The 19,648-nt window shown below is 62.0% G+C and overlaps 1 protein-coding gene across 8 annotated transcripts in view; it reads right to left on the reverse strand.

Moving 5' to 3' along the window:
- The window catches only part of SAMD11 (sterile alpha motif domain containing 11), a 20,126-nt gene extending 9,158 nt beyond the window's left edge, over positions 1-10,968 (reverse strand). For 4 of the 8 annotated variants that reach the window (XM_082379521.1, XM_082379520.1, XM_082379519.1 and 1 more), the window contains exons 1-4: positions 10,049-10,968; positions 8,865-8,956; positions 5,641-5,819; positions 4,259-4,309 (exon numbers count right to left, since the gene is read on the reverse strand). In XM_082379521.1, the coding sequence (XP_082235647.1) occupies positions 4,259-4,309; positions 5,641-5,819; positions 8,865-8,956; positions 10,049-10,565 (839 nt within the window). In that variant the 5' untranslated portion in view covers positions 10,566-10,968. Of the gene's footprint in view, positions 1-4,258; positions 4,310-5,640; positions 5,820-7,277; positions 7,341-8,864; positions 8,957-9,132; positions 9,398-9,626; positions 9,718-9,790; positions 10,008-10,048 lie in introns of those variants that run through there. The other 4 variants (XM_082379523.1, XM_082379525.1, XM_082379522.1 and 1 more) reach the window with 4 other exon arrangements.
- Between the last annotated feature and the right edge of the window lie 8,680 nt (positions 10,969-19,648).

The raw sequence follows: 19,648 nt of genomic DNA on the forward strand, positions 1-19,648 counted from the left end.
GCCCCACCTGGGCCCACCGGGACCTGCCAAGTGTCTGCTGGACGTGGAGGCCTCGCCCTCAGACCCCGCTGCTGCTCCCAGGGAGGGTCTGTCTGGAGTGCAGGGCTGGCCCCGTCCTGCAGTGCTCTCTCCAGAGAGACCGGCCACGGTGTCCCTGCCTCCTGCCTTGGGGGGCCTGCTCCTGGGGTGCAGGCTGCCAGAGAGGCCCAGCACTTACTCCTGTGCACGTGCTAAACTTGCAACACCCACGGACTCTCGATTTCTTCAAATAAGGAAACCGAGGTTGAGACCAAAGTCTGCAGCCAATGAGGTGTGCGCATGTCCAGGGACACACATGGGCGCACGCACACTCACACAGGCCTGCAGACACACACAGACACAGACGCGCACCGTGGTCGCCAGTGTGCCCGTGCTCAGGACACTCTGTTCGCTCCAGGGCTCCCCGCCAAGAACCTTGGGATGAACACAAATTTAACTTTGTTCCCTCATTTCTCTTCCTGTCAAATCAGCTCAATGCCTGTATCACAGAACCCCAGAGAAAAGAGGGAGGGAATGGTCCCCCAACCCATTTGCTCTTGGGGCTCTGAGAGCATCTCCCTTAGCACAGGGAAGGGCCACTCACCACCTTGCAGATGCAGCCAGGAGTGGCAGGAAGTTGGGATACGACAGAAAAGGAGCAGGGAGGGACCCCAGTGCACCCTGTGACATGCCAGCACTCCCTCCCCAGCACCCTCGCTCCCCAGCCCACCTGTAATGGAGCAGCCTCCTGTCTGGGCCACTGCAAGGGGGGCCTCCACTGAATGACCTGGGAACCAACCCTAAACCTCATTAAATAGCCCCCAGCACCCCCTCCCCCCAGCCTGGGTGGCTGGAGCAGGCTAATCCAGAGCTGGCCCCTAAGCAGATCAGTTTCAGCTCCAAAGCCTCCAGGGCTGGGCTCTAGAGCCTCTGGGAGACCCTGATGCAGACTCTCTCCCACCCCCAACCCCCTTTCCCTGGAGGCGAGAAGGTCCCCCCCATGCAAACAAGAGGGCAGGTGGGGTGGGAATAAGTACTTTATGGGATTAATTGGCAGCAATTCTCACCCCCTCTATCATCCTCATCGATGCGGGGGCGGGGGGGTGGGGTGGTGGTGGAAGAGAGAAGTGCTGTCCTCAGCACCAGGGAGGGGGCGGTGGGTGCCTAGTGGCAGGGCTGCTGCTGCCACGGAGTTCTCCCTTGAGGGGACCCCCTTCTGGTGTCCCTAGGACTCCTGCAGGAGGTGGACCGACTCCCCAGAGACTGAGGAGTAGGGTCAGGCCCCATCAGTTTGCTCCCCGTGAATCCTCAGCCGAGTGCCCCACGCAGGGACTGGGTCTGCCCCCCTCACCACCACCGTGGCCAACAGTTCTTTCATGCGGTGGTCATTCAGGCACTCGGGGGGCGCTGCAGCCCCATGGAGGTGATGCCTACTGAGAACCAGGGCATGGTCCACCCAGCAAACCCCTGCTCCCTGCCTTGACGGTTTGCCCCACAGGCCCCAAGACAGCCTGGCTGGCCCGGCCCCAGAAAACCTGTGTGGTCACTCCGTCATTCACTTTACATAAAGCCTGGTGTCATTCACACCAGGCTTTATATAAAGAGCTGTGAAGAAATTCTGTACACGCCAGACTGAATACGTGTGACCCCTCAGACCCCATCTCCCCACGAGGGGCCCCTCGGGCTCCTCCAGCGCCTGCTACACTGTCCAGTCCTCGGCCAGCTCAGGGGCCTCAGGAGGGCCTGCTGCCCAGGGTGCACGGGGCCCGGGGGGGAGCTCCAAGCAGGCAGGTGGTTCACTGCAGTCGTGCAGACAGAGGGACGGGGATGAATGGACCGACGGATGGAACTGATGGACAGACAGACAGACGGAGATCGATGGATGAAGTCAGATGACCAGACAGACGGAGATGGACAGACAGACACAGACAGGCGCTACTGGACCGACAGAAAGGATGGCAACAGCAGACAAACAGATGGACAGAGCCTGAAGTACAGACAGCAGACGAGAGACAGAAAGACACATGGACAGGGCCAAAAGGAGCCAGGAAGAGACAAAGACAGAGCCGGGGTGGGGGCAGTGTGAGGCTGCTGGGCCCTGTGCTTGCCCGGCCCTCCCTGGCCAGACGCCGGGGTGTGCAGTGGGGGACTGGGGGTGCAGATGGGCTGTAAGTCCTCTTGGCTGAGCCCCTCAGTCTCCCCTCTGGTGAAGTCCAGGAAATCAGCCCAGCTGCTCTGAGTGCCTGTGCCAGGCCAAAGGCGCGCCCTCACCCTGGGGCCTGGCCGCTCGCTAGGGGCTCCCTGCGTCTGCACGCCTGGGCCCTCTCCCACATCCCACGGCCAGGTGGGGTGAATGGGGGGCCACAGGCAGGGGAGGAGCAGCCTGGGATTTCCCTACAGGCTCCGCTGACAAGTTTATCATGTAGCTTCCCAAGTAAAAGGCTCATAAAATGTCATCAATGTTCGTGACGGTTCATAAAAATGATCAGTTGAGTGGGCAACTTCAAAATGAGGTGGAGATAAGTTTAAAGACGTTTTCATTGTAATTTGGCTCCAGGATCCAGACATTCTCAGAAATGTAAATAATAACACATCTGGGACTTCCCTGTTGGCGCAGTGGTTAAGAATCCGCCTGCCAACGCGGGAGACATGGGTTCGAGCCCTGGTCCGGGAAGGTCCCACATGCCGCGGAGCAACTAAGCCCGTGCACCACAACTACTGAGCCTGCGCTCTAGAGCCCGCGAGCCACAACTACTGAAGCCCGCGCGCCTAGAGCCCGTGCTCCGCAACAAGAGAAGCCACCGCAATGAGAAATCCGTGCACCACAACAAAGAGTAGCCCCCGCTCGCCGCAACTAGAGAAAGCCCACGCGCAGCAACGAAGACCCAACGCAAAAAATAAATAAATAAATAATAATAACACATCTGGCACCAAGCCAGGCAGCAAGTGGGGCCACTCAGTGCTGGACGCCCACTGCCTGCTCGGTTGGGCCCTTCCTGTGCCTTCCCTGGAAGCGCTGGGCCAAGACTTGACCCCACTGACCAGACACCACAGGCACCACAGCCTGGGCTCTGCCCACAGACTGCCCACCCCTTCCCTTCTGAAACGGGGAACTTGGGTCTCCCCAACACCCCCCAACCTCCTCATCAGGTCCCCCCTTTTTTTTTTTTTTTTCTTTTTTTAAAGACAGAAGGAGTCTGGCTCCCGGAAGACAGCTCTGAACTCCAAACCGGGCACCATCCATCCCCACTTCTTTTTTTTTTTTTTTTTTTTTTTTAATTTATTTATTTATTATTTATGGGTGTGTTGGGTCTTCGTTTCCATGCGAGGGCTCTCTCCAGCTGCGGCAAGCGGGGGCCACTCCTCATCGCGGTGCGCGGGCCCCTCATCATCGCGGCCTCTCCTGCTGCGGAGCACAGGCTCCAGACGCACAGGCTCAGTAATTGTGGCTCACGGGCCCAGCTGCTCCGCGGCATATGGGATCCTCCCAGACCAGGGCTCGAACCCGTGTCCCCTGCATTGGCAGGCAGACTCTCAACCACTGCGCCACCAGGGAAGCCCAGGTCCCCTCATTTTTATCTCCTTACTACATCTTGGATTGGCAGCCCCCTCAGCCTCTCTGCTTCCACCATACCTGGATCACCATGGACTGGAGCAAACCCCCAACCTGCTGGGCAGGGCCTCCAGCAGGACCTTGTCAAAACATACAGTGGTTACTCCCCTGCTCAAGAACTTTCAGTGGCTCCCCACTGCCTGAAGGACAGTGCCAACAGTCCCAGCATCTAAGGCCCTTTAGCATCCAGTTGAGCCAGGCCTACCAGCTTCCCCTCCTCCCTTCCCACATTCCCTTCCCTCATTCCTCCATGTCTTTGCAGACATCCCCTTTCCCTAGTGAACTCCTATGCATCCTTCAAGACCCCACTCACACATCACCATTCTCACATCCCAGTGGGTCTCTGGGAGGGTGGGAGGGGCTGGTCACGGCCTTAGCTCTGGGCAGATGGGTTTCAATGTGCGGGGGGGAGCGCACTTTGGCTTCAGGGTTGGGCAGTCCAGCACCCACGGCCGTGCTGCTGTCACAGCCTAGGCACAAGTCAACAGACAGACGACGGACTAAGGAGAGGAGGAGGGGAGGGAGGCTGGAGAGACTTAGAAGCAGACCCAGGGGACGTGGAGCAACAAGGCTCTGTCCTGCCCATGCCCAGCATGTGGGGGCAGCCTGGCCCGGGCCCGGTCCTACCTGCAGGACGTCTCTCGGAAGGAGATGTTCACATCCCAGTGGGTGTGGACTCTGCAAAGAGAGAAGCAGAGGGTCAGTGTGGCCTCCAGGGCTCGGCATGGGGACAGCAGGACGTGTGTGTGGCACTCCCTGTGTCTGCCCTGGAGCGCCAGCCTCAAGGGAACTGGGCTGGCTCAGAGCACCCTCAACAGGCCGGCGGCTGCCGCCAGGACAAGCCTGCGGGGCAGGAGCCAGCTCCTGGCCTCACCAGACAGAGGAATCGGAAGCGCAGAGCTGAGAGCCCGAGTCTCTGCTGCTTGTTGCAGTGGAACCAGAGCAGCCCCCATGCTGTGCTGGGGGTGGGGCTGCGGCTTCCTCTGCACGTGTCACTCGTGTGACTGAACCCAAATTCCTAGTTGCTAGAGCTGCTCCGGGCAGGGAATGAGCCCCGTGGCCACTGCCGGCTCCAGTGGTGGCCCCTGGGTCCCAGCTGCTGCCAACCTGCCTCCTGAAAGTGACCATCACGCAGCAGAGGCAGGAGAGGTCGAGAAAGGAAATGGCTCTGCCCTGTGCCCGCACTCGCATCACAGCAGTACCCCTGAAAAGGCCCTCGGGCTGACAGAGGGCAGTGGGAGGCCCACGTGGTGCTTCACCTTAGCACGGGTGGGAGTGGGGGCTGGCGGGGGTGTGTGTCTCAGGTGGCCCGGACGGTTAGGGTTAGGGTAGGAGAAATTGGAACATGTTAAAAGACCAAGCAGGAAGAGAAAGGGCCTAAAATTCTGGGAATGCACAAGACGTGCTGGACAGACAGATGATGGATGGACAGATGGATGGATGGATGGAAAAACAGGTGAGTGGACAGAGGGGGGGGGGCCTCTGTCAGGAGGGGAGAAGGTGGGAGGTCAGGAAGGGTGGCCCCAAGCCTGGGAGGGTCAGTAAGGAGCCAAGGGAGCGGCCACTCCAGTGAGAGCGAGCGTGAGGTCTGCCCAGCTCCCCCTTCCCCGCTGGCTGTGGTGCCACCAGACCCTCCTCCTAGAGACTTCTCCCTTCCTCACACCCAGTGGCTCCGTGCCTCCTCGCCCACGGCCCTCCCTGGCCTGCTCTGGCTGTGACTACTGGTGACCACCGGTGCCGGCTCCCCAGCGATGCCACCGAGACCTGGCCCGACACTCGGCCCCCGGGCGGGGGCAAGCCATCCTGCGGCATGTCCCCGGGGGTCCAGGTTCTGTTTCAGCCGTGACAGCTATCAGCGTCCACGGAGACACAACAATCTAAACCGGGGCCCTATCCCCAGGGCAAAGGCCCCCCACCCGAAGCCTGATGTGGCCTTCAGCTGCCTGGAGACCCCAGTTCTGATGTCCCCATTCTGCCCGCGTGCCCTCCCACCCTGGCCCTTGAAGCACCTTCTTTTCATGATACGGACATGCGGGTCGTCCTCTTGCTTCAAGCCCAGCCGCTGCCCACAGGCCGGGCCACTCCTGTCACTGTCACCACTGGCTGAGAAGCTTGGGGTCAGCTCCTTCTTCAGGACACGGGCAGGGGGCAAGGCAACTGTCCTCTTGTCCGCCAGCCGCCCCCGGTTCTGGACAGGGAGGGGGGACAGGAAGGTTAGGCCAAACCGGGTCGCCCAGCTTCCTGGGTGCCTACAGAAGAGGGGCCTCCAGCCTCCAGGACCGTCACAAGCGGCCAGAGGCCAAGACAAGAGCAGCGAGGCAAGGCCTCCACCAGGAACCCCTCCAGAGACTGCCTTCCACTCCACCCTGGGGGGCTGGGGTGTGGGCAGTGCCTTGTCGGGACTCCACACTCAGCCCAGGCCCCTCCACAGGCACTTGCCTGCTGGAGACCAACGCGGCTTTCCCAGCTCCAGGGAGCCCCGAGGGGCCGCGAGTACCCGCGGGACGCTAGGGCCCCTCCCTCCTGTTGCCAGGACAACGTGTCCCCGCCACATGCAGGGGCCTGGGGAAGAAGGTGTCCAGGGGGCTCTCGCCCCTCCCCGCACAGCGTCGCCCTGGATCTGAAGGGCAGCTATCCTCCAGAGGAGAGGTTCTCTTCAGACCCAGACCACCCACCTCCAGACACACGGCCCACCCCAGGCCCAGATTTGGGCAGTGCCCCCGACAGGGTCTGGGAGCCACAGTCTCTGCCACACCTGCCCTCACACAACCACCCAGGAGGCCCCCCGTGGTCGGCTCTGCAACACACACTCAGCAAGATGGAATGGGCAGCCCTGGGGACGGGTGGCATGGTGGGCGGCGCTGGGGACGGGTGGCGTGGTGGGCGGTGCTGGGGACGGGTGGCGTGGTGGGCGGCGCTGGGGATGGGTGGCGTGGAGGCGGCAGGAGCCGGGGTAGGCCTGCAAGACGAGGTGGTTCACCCTGTGCTTGTAAGACCCTGGCCTTGGCTCGGTGCTACACCAGCGACAGCAGAGCTCGGGCCAGGCGGGATGGCGGGAGGGGGGTGACTGCCCATCTGGGCCCCCTGCCTCTTCAGGCCAGGCTCTGGGGGAGGGTTCCCAACAGCCCTGGCCTGTCAGGCGCGTGCTCAGCTGCAAGTCCCCTCAGCTGTGCCCTCCTCTAGCCTGCTGTAGCCCAAGCAAAAGGACCTCCTCTCCTGCCTTTCCGCTCTAATTAAACTATTCTCTTACAAAAAAAGTAAATGTATTTCTCTCTGCTTCTCATCTGTGGGACAAGGAAGATGAGAGGGAAACAGAGCAGTAAGACTGCCACCTGGGGTGAGGCCAGACCAGCTAGGGTGGCCTGGGATGTCTCCAGTGGGGGGGGGGTGCTGAGAAAGAGGGACCAGGATGGGCAGCCCTGCTGACCCCGGCCAAGGACAGGGGACACACGTGCCTCCCACGCACACCCGAGACCTCAGCTGCTCGCCCCTGCTCAGCGCACAAATTTAAGAACTGGGTGCTAAGCCCCTGCCCCAGCCAAGCCCTGGCTCCTCAGCCAGCAAGGGGGGGGTGTGTGGAGGCCGGCTGCGTGACCCCTGCACCGTGTGCACACCCATATTCTGTGACCATGAAGTGTGCACATACCTGTGGACCTGGCCATGGGGAGTAGGGGAAAACAGTCTCTCTGTGGAAAAGGTGGGGCCTGGAAAGACAAGTGGGTCCATGAAGCTCCTTCCTTCCTACGGAAGGGGTGCAGGGATGGGCCTGGGAGGCACCAGGCTCAGAAGAGGCAGGCCCAGGTCTGAGCCATCCCTCATGCAGGGCAGGGACCTGGGAGCCCCTGACAGGTAGGCAGCCCTGCCAAGCAATGTCCTAGAGGGGACTGATGCTGTGCTCAGGCCACCTGCCCACCCCCCTACTGTGGGAGACCTTCAACAGGGGATGATGGGAGAGGCAGGGCTCCTCCCACCCGAACAGAAAACCCAGACCAGCCTGGAGAGTGTCCTCTTGGGCACCAGCTGCTTGAGAAGGGGAGCGAGAGCTCAGCCTCCTGCCCCAGGCAGGTATGGTGGCAGCGGGCGAAGGGGGGCTGCCTGTGTACATGCTCTGTCTGGGGGGCTCTGTGGGCGGGCATGCCTGTGAGTATGGCGAGCTCATGCCAGACAGTGTGTGGGGTGGGCACGTGGGGAGGTTCAGCTGTGTCCTCTTCCCCTGCACAACTTGTGTGTCTTTACAGGACTGTGTGTGGCTTCCCAGCTTGCCCACCCCCAGGGCCCACGAGGAATCCAGGACATCCCCTCCCCCACCCTACCGCCAGTCCAAAGTAAACAAGCTGAAGGCGGCCTGCAGGGTCCTCTCAGGCCTTCCTGGCAGAGGGGGCTACTGAATGGTGCCAGGAGCCATGGCCCTAATGGGCTCTCCCCCAGGAGCTCAAACTTTCCCCCTCAAGGCGAAATTTCCTTTTCAGGTCCACCCTCCAACCACTGCTGCCTGGCAGGCATGCGATGGGGAAGGCAGTGCTGCAGGGGCAGGCACAGGCCCCATCTCTCTTGCTCCCCTAGACTAATGAGGGGTCAAGAGACGTCTACACTGGGTTAGAGGCCCCACACCAGCTCCCAGCTGCAGTTCTCTTGACACCCAAGGCCCACACTGCACCTCCTGTGCCCCCAGCCGGGTTGTATCCTCAGACACTCCTGGACATCTAGAACCTTGCCCTGTAGGGCTCCAACCCTGGGCACCCAGAGATGCACGTCACTCACATCCAAGCCTGTGGCCACCCCAGAATGTACATCCAGGCCAGACAACACTGTCACACTGTCACATCCCAGAACAAGCATTCCCTTAGGACCGGTCCCTCTCCCAGGCTGGGCCAGCTGACATGGTGACCCCCTCCCGACCTGTGACAAGGCAAAGTCCCCAAGCCCCAGTCAGGTGACACTGTCCAGGGAAGAATCCTTCACACCGTGGGCTGTCCCCAGGACCTCAGGAGAAGCAGCTCCCAGACTCCCAAGGAGAGGTTCCAGGATAGGCAGGACCCTGCCCTGCATCAAGGGAGCGAGGGCTCCTGTGCCCCGGGATTCCCACCCAAAGCCATCTCCTCTGTTAGTCCCTGGGGGCTCCCTCCTGCCCATCGGCAGGGTTGAGGTTAGGGCTGATCCTAGAAAATACAGGCACAAGCTCCGCAGCGGAGAAACAAGACCCCGAAGCCCCAGCTTTTCTCCCGCATCTCACCACCGGGGAGGATATTCGACAGCCGGGACAGTCGCAGATCGGAGGATGCACCTGCAGGATCCCCTTGGACATAAGCGTCTTCAGACTTTTCCCTGCGAGGAGAGCCGAGGCAGGACCAGTGAGGCAGCGGGGCGGGCACAGGTGGGGCCGGGCACGCGGGCACGCTTCCGGGGCGCTGTCAGGGTCAAGGCCAGGTTCTCTCCCACCACGACTATGAACACCCGCCTCCGACCAACTTCCGAACCCACCGCCAGGCCTCGCCGCTCACCCCACCCTCGCGGACGCCGCGGGGATCTGCAGAGCTCAGAAACTCAAGATCCGGCGAGCGCCCTCCCCTGACGAAGGGCGGCTTTCTCCCCCAACCCTGCGCCACTCCTCCCGCGCTCCACCCTCTCCAAGCCGGTCCGCCGGAACCCGGAGCTGGGCGGAGGAGGGTGGGGCCCGGCGCAGGTGAGCGGCGCGGTCAGGACCCGGGACTGCGCTTGACCTCGTGGAGCCGCGAGCCCCAAAGTCGACGAGCGTGACTGGGTCCCTAACTTTCTAACCACCCCCCACCCCCGGCCTGGCGCTCACCCCCCCTCCCCCACCGCATGCCCGCTCTGGCGCCCGCACGTCGCGCCCTCGGAGCCAGACTCCTGCTGGAGCCCCAGCGGCTGCTCCCAGCCCCGCCGCTGCTCGGCTCCGCGCGCGCTCCCGCCCCGACGCGCGCCCCCGCGCCCCCCACCTGCCTGCGCCACCCCTGCACCTTGCCGTTCGCTTTACCAGCGCGCGTCCGCACCCGGCCGCACGTGTGCCCCTCCACTCCCGCCAGAACCGGTGGCTCCTCGACCCCGCAGGGGAGTATCCCGCCCAGTCGGCCTCCCGCCCGCTCTCCGGAGTTCCCGTAAACTTCCCCGGAGCCTCAGGCCCAGGAATCCCGCAAAGACCTTCCGGACGGAAGGAGCCGCCGGCTCGTGCGGCCAGCGCTGGGGGGACCGCGGAGGCCGAGGGCGCTCTGCCCGGGTCCACAAGGCGACCGTGCTTGGGGGGAGGGGGCGTCTCTGCGGTGGCCCCGGAGTCGCAGCGCCCTCTCTAGGCAGAGATGGAGTCTCCCAGGTGGCAGGACGAGGGGGGTCCGGACCCACGGGTCCTCGGGGAGCAGAGGGGAGGGACCGGAGAGGCCCGCGCCCCCACGGCGGCCGCACCTTTGTGGCGGATGCTGCGCTTCCAGTCCTTGGCCGTCTCGCGGCCGCTGACGAACTGGAACTCGTTGGGTGTGAGCCACTCGCCGCGGTGGCGGATGGACGGACCCTTGCTGCCCTGGCAGAGTTTGCGCACGTAGAGCAGCGCGCGGTTGGCGCCGCACTCCACCTCGATGCACGGCTCGCCGTTGTCCAGCAGCGGCTGGAAATCCGGGGCCGCGGCCGCAGTGGCCGAGAAGCGCTCGAGGGCCAGAGGGTCTCTGGGCAGGTGGAGGTGCGGGGCGGCCTCGTGCAGGCTCAGGTAGGCGCGCGGGGCGCGGAGCGGCGGGGCCAAGAGCGCCTCGTAGCCCGCGGTCGCGGCTGGTAGCGAGGCGGCCGGGGGCAGGGCGGCCGCGGCGGGCAGTGGCGCCAGGTAGCCGGGCAGCGGCGGCAGTGGCAGCGCGGCCAGGGTCGGGTGGAAGGTGGCCAGAGCCAGGGCGAGGTCTTCGCGGCCGGGTAGCTCCTTCTTGACCGCCGGCATGGTGGGTGGGTGGTCCTGCAGCCTGGCTCTCCGCAGCCGGCCCAACTAGTTCCGGCCCGGGCTGGAGTTGGGTCTCGAGGGCTGGGGCCTGGGAGGCTCCTGGCCGCGCACCCGTCCTCGCCGCTACTGCGCCCCAGCCGGGCTACCTCGGACCGCTGCCCGGCCGGCTGGCGGGGCCTCTGCTGCCTGAGACATGGTGCTGCCGGAGCTGTATCGATCCCCGATCGACCTGCCCAGCGCCGCAGCTCCAGGACCCTGGGGCTCCACAGGGCGCTGGGCCACCTGCGCCCGCGCCCCCCGGGGCGGCCCCGCGCCCGGCTTGCTGCTGCGCCCGCCGGGCCGAGCCGGGCAGTGAGGAGTTGTGGAGCCTCCGGCCGCGTGCCCTGCCCCGCCCCGCCGGAGGGTCCCAGGCCCCCGCCCCGCCGTCCCAGCCGCGCACCCGCGTACTCCAGCGCGCGCCCGCCCGGCGGGGACTTCGGAGACTCGCGCCGCCGCCGCCGCCACAACTTGGCCCATTTAAACGGCCCCGGCGCGGCGGGCGGGCGGCATGGGCTCCAGCAGGGGGTGCGTGACGGCCGACTGGGCTCACGCGGGGCACCCGACGGGCCCCGGCTGCACCCTCTGCCCTATTCCCGAGTGGGAGAGAACAGGAGGAAAGGAGACTGGTGTGTGTGTGTGGGGGGGGTGGTGGTGGTGTGGGGGACGGATGCCAGCGAGACGCCGCGCGCATGGACCGCGCCGATGCTGAGGGAGTCACTGTTTGGGCGCCCCAGCCGGAGTCCTGGACTGCACGTGGGGCAGGGGCTGGCTCCTTGCGAAGGAGCGGATCCGGGATCGGAATCGCCGCTTGCCTGGCGGGTGTGTGTGAGCCGGCATCTCTGGGTAGGTGGTGGGCATCAGTGGGGAGGGCATGCGTGGTCTCCTCTGCTCTACAGGGTGTGCGCTGTGTGGCCTCGGCAAAGGTGTTGGGGAGGGTTCGTGGTCTGTGAATAACAACGATAACAGTTCCATCAACCATTGCCCCCTCACCATACACTTCACCCAACTTAGTTCACCTGATCATCCCATCACGAGTTTTCCTTTATTATCCCCATTTTACGGATGAGGAAGGTGAGATACAAAGAGGCCAAGTAACTGTACTGACGTTTCAAATCCAGGCTGTCTGCCTCCACGACAAACAGTATCTGAGCCATAGGATGGGGCAAGAAAGTGGGCTAGATCCAATCTGGGTGAGGGGTGGGGGATGTGGGGAGGGGGAGGGGCAGCTGAATGGGGGGTTAGGCACCTGAGCATATTGCTGTTCCTTGCCATGTGCAAATCTGGGGACGAGGGAGCTACGCATCCACATCCACCTCCGTGCCTTGGGGGGAGCAGGTCAGCTTTGGTCTAGGCCAGGTATGAGGGCAGCTGTCCCCTGGGATCAACCCACACCTCCCTGCAGGTCAGCATGGTGGCCTTGCAGTGGGATAACTAGGAAGAGAAACTGAGAACCTCGGTGGTTTTGATAGTAGCTGGCGAGGCCTTGTATTTCTCTGGTGTGCCATTTTGGACAAGCTAGAGAGTAGCCTCTGATCCCAACCCAGCTCCCAGACCCCTGCCCCTGCCCCTCTGAGATGCACCTGGCAGGGCACCCACGTGGGCATCTTCCTGACCAGGCTTGGGCGGGGGGCTGCTGAGCTGGATCATAGGAGTGCTCGCACCTTCTGCAAGGGAGGGGCTGGGAGTGAGGGAACAATCCACCTCACCCCTCTCCTACCAGACGCCAGCACCACCTGGGCATGTGGCTGACTGCCGAGGACCACTCTGCTTTCGTGTGCTAACGCACGCTGCCCACCGCATCCTCAGCTAAGGTACCAGCCAGCCCCAAGACCAACCTGGGGAGTGAGGTCTGGGCTCAGACCAGGAATGTGTCTGGGAACCTCTGCCCCTTTACTCCTTGTATGTCTGTCTGTGGGAGTTTAAGGGGCAGGTGGGAATATGGGTGTGAATGTGAGTGACCCCTCCTTACTTCACCACTCTCAGCCCCACTGCCCTCTCTGTAACCCGGACACCTGCACATACCTGGCCCCAGGAGTGATAGCTAGGGAGCTCCCCCCACACCCAGCCTCTGTGGCCTACGTCTTGCTCTCAGGTGTGACGCCTCCATGTCAAATGGATGCAGGAAGCTGTCCTCGCCTGAGAGCCAAGGCCCGCGGAGGAGCCTTCATGTTAATCCGTGGTCATGGCTCAGCGTGGAGAGGCCACCAGGGCTCAGCTGGAGGCCACGTGGGCCTGTGTGCCCACTGTTTGGCCACAGCCCTGACCCTGCTGCCAAAAGACAGCCTCCACCCAGCCCTTCTAATGTTTGCCTGCACCTGTCTGTTGCGCCTTAGGCCTCCTAACCCCTGACCTTCCCACTGCGGTTTGGGGAGGGGAGGCTGGCAAAGCACGTCTCTAGATGTGAGAAGGTACCAGGCAGCTGTCAGGCCAGGCCTCTCCTCTGTCCTGAGCCTGAGAAGGGGGGCCTCCCGTCCCTTCTGCAGGACCACCCCTCACTCACCCCTGGCCTCTTTCATCACACACTGGCCCACAATGGTTATGGGGGGACCCCAACTCTGGCTTTCAGGGGAGGGGTCCAGCTGGCAAGGTGTGGTGGCGGACCTAGCTCACCCAGCCTAACCTCCACGCCACCGTCTGGCTCCAGCCCTCTTTGGAGGACCAGGGTTCCCTCCTGAAAAGACCGTGACTGGGTCCAAAGCCCTCTGCAGGACGCTCTCTCCTTCTAGGGCCACTCGCTGACTCCAAGGAGACCTCCTTCCAGGGGCTGTCGGGGGTCTGGCTGATCAGGGCAGTTCACTGCCACCCCCACATGTTTCCCCTGTCCTTGGGAAATAGCGCCCTCTGCCCACGGGGCTCAGAGCGACATTCCCACGCTGACGGGACCAGGCATCCTCACCCTTGGACATCATACTCTTCGCAGGAGGATCTGCTCACTTCCTCCCGCCTGTCCATTGGTGTCCAGGTCTGGCACCTGAGCCCGCACGTTCCTCTGTACTTCTCAGACTGGAACCAGAGGTCAGAGGGACAGAATTTTGGCGGTAGGATCACCGCTGCTTGGCCCTCAGGCCTGGCGGCCCCGCGGAGAACACAGGTCGGGTCGGTGGCTGCAGCCCCTCTTCCGGCCGGCGGAGCTCCGCCCCTGGCCGCCCGCCGGCCTCCGCGGCGCCATCGCTGCTCGCGGTTCCCCCGCGCGGGGCCCTCCGCCGCCGCCGCAGCCGCCGCCGCCGCCGCCGCCGCCGCAGCCGCCGCCAGGGAGGGAGAGGGGGTCATAAATAACCCGCGGGGCGGCGCGGCCGGCGGTGCAGACGGTGACCCGAGACGTCCTCGGGGAGCGCGGGGGCGGCCCACAGACCCTGCTTCCCCCAACCCAGGCTCGGCCAGCCTTGACCGCCCTTCTGGCGCTGCCCGGCCTGTCCAGAGCTGGTGCTCCCTCCCATCTGGGAGTGCCCGCCTACCTCCTCGCCAGACCGCCCCCTTGGAGCCCCCTTCTCATCCATTCGTTCACCAATCAATCATTTATTGAGCACCAGATGTGGTAAAACCCCAGGAAGAGAAACACAGAGGTGAGGTTGGAAGAAGAGAGAGATGCAGAGGAAAGCAGTGTGTCCCTGAGACCACAGGTGCAGGGCCGGGCCTGCCCCCCCTCAGCCTCCGTTTTCCTGTGCTCAGCCCGGGTGCCTGAAGGGCTGGGAGCGCAGGCCGAGACCTGCCCAGACACAGGAAGGCATGCAGGGACAGATCACAGGGGCCCCACGGGTGTGGGCACAGCGCACACACACATGCCCACACAGCACCCACGGCACCCAACACATGCATGCCTTCTCAAAGCACACAGACAGCAGCCCACACGTGTGCTCACACCCACATGCATGCACAGCAGCTCCCAAAGCTGCTCGCACAGGACAGGTGCAGGCACAGATGCTGACATCCTAGCCACAAACATGCACACACAGTGTGTGTGCTAACTTACACGGCAGCCAAGATCGAAGACACCTCCAAGACCTGTGCACAAAACACACATAGACACACGGGCCTGCAGCATGAATGCCAGATGGATAGAGTTGTCATGTCCAAGACAGCTTGTCTGGTGCAAGGGTCTGGTGTGTAGCACCGTTCCACCAGGAAGGGTTAGCCTGGGAGGTCAGAGGTTCGTGGTACTTTGGCTGGGGCTCCGTCAGACACCCCTGCAAGAGTGGTCAGAGCCTCCAGGAATGTGTCTGTTCTTGGCTCCAGGTCAGACACAGGAGGGGCTGCCCTGCTGGGACATGCTTTGCTTTTGGCCAACTGTGAGCTGGCTGCAGGCCATGCCACCTCTCCTTCAGGAAATGAGGTGTTTCTGAGGCTGGTCTGTCCACTGACCTTAACTTATGTCATTTAAAGAAGCAAAGAGGTAGGGCCTGGTGTCCAGACTTGGGGCACCCACAGGGCACACACTGTCGGTTACATATGCCATGATATTCACCGGCTATGTTACACATGCTGACATATACACACCTTCTCAGACAGATGCAGTGACCCCAGACACGAGCAGTGACACACGTGCTTGACACGCCACGGGGTGCACTGGGTCCACTGACGTCAGCACAGAGGAAGCTGTCTGCTCACATGGGTGGGACTCTTGGCTGCCACTGGCTCTGCATGCCTGGTCCCTCCGTAGGAGTGAAAATACCCCCTTACTGGCATCACTGGGGGCAGAGAGCAGGCTCTGCCTCAGGGCAGCCTGCTTGGCGCTGTGGCCCTGCCTGGGCCTGAGCTGTGCTGGGGAGGCTGAAGCAGGCGGCGGAGAGAGCAGACCCTGCAGTGGCCTGAGACTTGGGTCCTCCTGGCTGGCCGCTGTGCGACATAGCCCCCTCTGCCCTTATCGTGACCTTGGTTTCCCCATCTGAAAATGAGAGAGGGCCTCAAAATCTGTGGGGTCCCCTTTGGCTTGGAGCAGAGCGGTCAGGGTGAAACGTGGCTGCAGGGTCCCTGGGCCGTACGGTGAGGGGGCCTGGCATACCCTACATGCTTCCTCCATAAATGGTCTCAGGGTGCAGAAGCTGGAGGGCTCCCCCCAAAAGTGGGGCCAAGCAAAGGGAAGGAATAGAGTCCTCCAGGGCCCCCAGAGACACCACTGTGCTGTCCTCAGCCACAGGGCACCAGTCAGGGACCCTGGGGGCAGTAGGAGGGGGTTGTGCAAGAGGGGGCTCAGGCGGGCCCTCTGCCAGGCCGCTGGGCGCAAGTTGAAGAAGAGAGGACATCCAGGCAGGGACCCTCGAGACCAAGGGAAGCTGGAGCTGAGGCGCTGGTTGGGGGCGGAAGTCACTGCCCCCAGGCCCAGCTCTGAGGGGCTCCCAGGCTGTGCAGGGAGTCCAGGCTGGCCCAGCAGTGACCGTTTATATGTTGGACTTCCTGCCGAATGTGAGCTCCCCGCGAGCAGGGCTTTGGTTTGTCCTCCGACAAACTCGTGTCAGGGTTTGAGGACTGCCCTCAGGGACCGTACCCGTGCAGCCCCCTCCCAGCCCAGCCTGGCCTCCCTGCCTGGGGTAGCTCCACCCCTGCTCACCTCTTCTCCCAGCACCTGCCCACTGAGCTTCTGCCCAGGCAGGACTCTGAATACCCTCCTGTCCCAGAAGCTTCTTAAGAAGTTGGCCACAGGCATCCTCTTCACCAGAGCAAGAGAGAAAACTCAGGAGCCTGGGAGACCCTCCCGGCAGGGGTCAGGGTGGGCACCCTTGATTGTTGTCAGGTGTTGCCCACACTGAGGGGGGAGATCAGAGTCCAAGGACAGGCGTGGTGGTCTGTTCTGAGGTCCCTGCCGGTGGCCTGGGGGTGGCACAGAGGCCCCATGATGGATCCCACCAGCAGCAGTGGGCAAGGGCCTGCATCCGCTCCCGCGTGAAGAAGCAGATGCAGACCTTGGAGGGGGCTCCGAGACACTGCACCCCTGGTACAGGCTGTGACTACGTGAGGCCTCCTGACCCCATGTTCCTCCCACAAAGTGCCTTCTCTGTGCTACATGGAGGGGTCACGAGCATCTGACAAGGTCTCTGGGGCCTTAGAGGGCAGAACTCAGGCACAGGGGAAGCAGAGTGGAACCTCAAAATAAAGAAAAACAGCCAGAGTTACCTGGAAATGGCCTCCACTCTGTCCTGGGTAATGAGCTCCTCGTTAAGAACCAGCCCTGGAGAGCCTGACACAGATGGCGGGGATGCAGCGGCCCAGGTGCAGGTCCCAGCACGCACGTAGAGCTCATCACGTGGGCACTTGCCCTTGCCCCAGTGTGGCCTGGGTACACGTAGCATGTGACACAGAATGGCAAAGTGCACGTGGGCACACAACACAATGGGACCATGCACATGGGTGTGCAATGCGGAACATCCCCCCTGCGCCCCCCGCACACACCTACCTGCTGCCTCCGGCTGCTCTCCAGGGTGCCCACCTCACAGTCATTAAGTGGGGCCAGGGATGTTGAGGAACATCACGTAAACTGCAGTTGCCTGATTCCCGTTCATTTTTCTTGAATGAAACTTGCACCCCAACAGAATTTACAGGGCTTCACCATACAGTTGGCTGTATATTTTAGGAACTCATCCACCTGTGCTCTGCACCTGCCTGCACCAGGAGGAGGGGTGGGTGGTCTGAGTCTCTCGTACACAGTCCCACCCACAGGGTCACCTGGAGGGCCAGCGATCACTTTGTCAGCACTGATTTGTCCGTCAGGGATTTTCAGAAGTGGAGAGCTGAGGTGGATAGTGAGTTTTACTGTTTATCCTCACAGCTCTGGCCCAGGCTGGCTTTCTGAGGTCACAGACTTAGCCTGACCCCAGCCAAGGCCAAGTCTTGGACTCCCATCGCCAACGCTCCGATCCCTCCAGGGCAGGTTGAGTCAGTGACAACCTTGTGTGGTGCTTTGATGTCTTTGTGGGCGCTGTTCAGGTGTGACCTGCTGAGCTCTCCACAAGGCCATCCGGTCCTCTGTGCTGATGTCTGGGGTGTCACGCGGGCAGCCCTGGGATGCGCATGCCCCTGGAGTTATGCACGGTGCCCAGAAGTGGGTTGGCTGGAGGGCACAGCCTGGGACTGGCTGAGACCCTGAGTGGAGCCCGTGTGCAGAGGCCAGACCAGACGTACCACAGACATGGGAGGGCAGCAGCTCCATGCCTCTGTCCAAGGCCACAACCTGACGCTTTTCCCAGGGCATTTAACAAAGTCCCAGGTTGGCACTGGGGGCTTCCCGCCTGCAGACTGGGGAACTGGGAAGACTGCTCAGAGGCCACTGAGAAGTGGGAGGAGAAGAGGCAGTTGGCAGGGCTGGGGCGGGTTTGAGGTATTTGCACCTCTCTATAGAGGAGTGCAGGCATCTCCAAGTGTGGGGTCCTCCTGCCCTGCCAGGCCAGAGGAGCCCAACCTTTGATGCTCTGTGTACATGCAGATGCCAACAGACTCTCCTGCCAGAACAGACAGATCATTCTCCTGGGCTCGGTGGCACCGTCAAAATCTGCGAGTTTGCCCCATGTCAGCAGTTGAGTAATTTTGTGTCTGAGGTCCAGTGGGCATGTGTGGGTTCCTGAGCCCCTGCGTCCTCAGACATGTGACAGGTGATTCAAAACCGGTAAAGGGGGGCTTCCCCGGGGGTCTGGTGGGGAAGACCCTGCGCTCCCAGTGCAGGGGGCCCGGGTTCCATCTCTGGTCAGGGAACTAGATCCCACAAGCATGCCGCAACTGAGCGTTTGCATGCCGCAACTAAGAAGTCCGCATGCCACAACTAAACATGCCGCAACGAAGATCCCGTGAGCCGCACCTAGGACCTGGCGCAGCCAAAATAAAGAAATAAATATTTAAAAAAAAAAAAACAAAAAACCAAAAAATTGGTAAAGGGTAAACCTAGGACTTGGGCTGGGTCATCCCATCTTCCAGCCAGGAACATGGCCCTCAGCAAACTTGTCAGCTTCTGCTTGATGCTGATGTTCTGCTTCCTGTTTCTGCCGTACGCCGGCCTTGGCATATTGGGATTTTTCTTAGTGCTTTTAGTTGGTGAATGTATATTAGATGAGCTCCACTCGTGGGCACATGCCCTGAGAGCCTCCTCTCAGATCAGCCTCCCATTCCCTCACTCCTCATTCCTTCCTTCCAGATCCTTCTGCCTTACTCACTCCTTAAACATGGGTTGGCTGGATGGATGAGTGAGTGGGTGGATGGCTGGCTGGCTGGCTGGATGAGTGGATGATGGCTGGATGAGTGGATGATGGATGGATGAGTGGATGATGGCTGAATGAGTGGATGATGGATGGATGGATGGATGATGGATGGATGGATGGGTAGATGAGTGGATGGGTGGATGGCTGATGGAGGGATGGCTGATGGAGGGATGGATGGATGGGTAGATGAGTGGATGGGTGGATGGCTGATGGAGGGATGGGTGGATGGGTGGGTGACTGAGTGGATGATGGTTGGGTGGGTTCCGCCCTAGGCACTCTTCTCTTTCTTGTGTACTTCTGTGGTTTCCTTTATAGATGATGACCCCAAATCTAGCTTCAATCCAGATACTAAAGAGTCTACAGCTCACCATATGTGTCCACTTCACAGTCCCTGGAGCCCCTTTCCCACCACTGTGTTGTCATCACCATCTGGCTTTCAGTCACCCAGAGACTACCCTAGACTCCTCCCCGTTAGCCGAGTGGCCAACCTCATCTGTGCTCCCGCCTAGATCCCTCTCCCTCCTGGTGACCTACCTGGCCCCTCTCACCCATCATTATTTCCATGACACCCCAGACTCTGCCCCAGCTTGTCTGGCGCCTGATGGGCACGTCTGGCCACACTGCTCTCCGGGCTGCTCGGGGAACAGCCCAGGCTGCCTGCACTCCAGGCCCTGTGTCTGCTCCAGGGCCCAGCTTTTGGTCTCCCTGCCCTCCCTCAATGTCAGAGCACAGCTGAGTGGTTTCCTCTGCCCAGGAGCCCCACTTCCCAATATTACTACTCTGTAGCCACCCAGGGTCCCATTCCGACTTGTGTACCACCTTTGGCCTTTGTGGGCCACCTCCTCCATTAAAGACTAATATAAT

Source organism: Balaenoptera borealis (genome assembly GCF_965194805.1).
Source record: "Balaenoptera borealis genome assembly, chromosome: 1".
NCBI classification, from domain to species: Eukaryota; Metazoa; Chordata; class Mammalia; order Artiodactyla; family Balaenopteridae; genus Balaenoptera; species Balaenoptera borealis.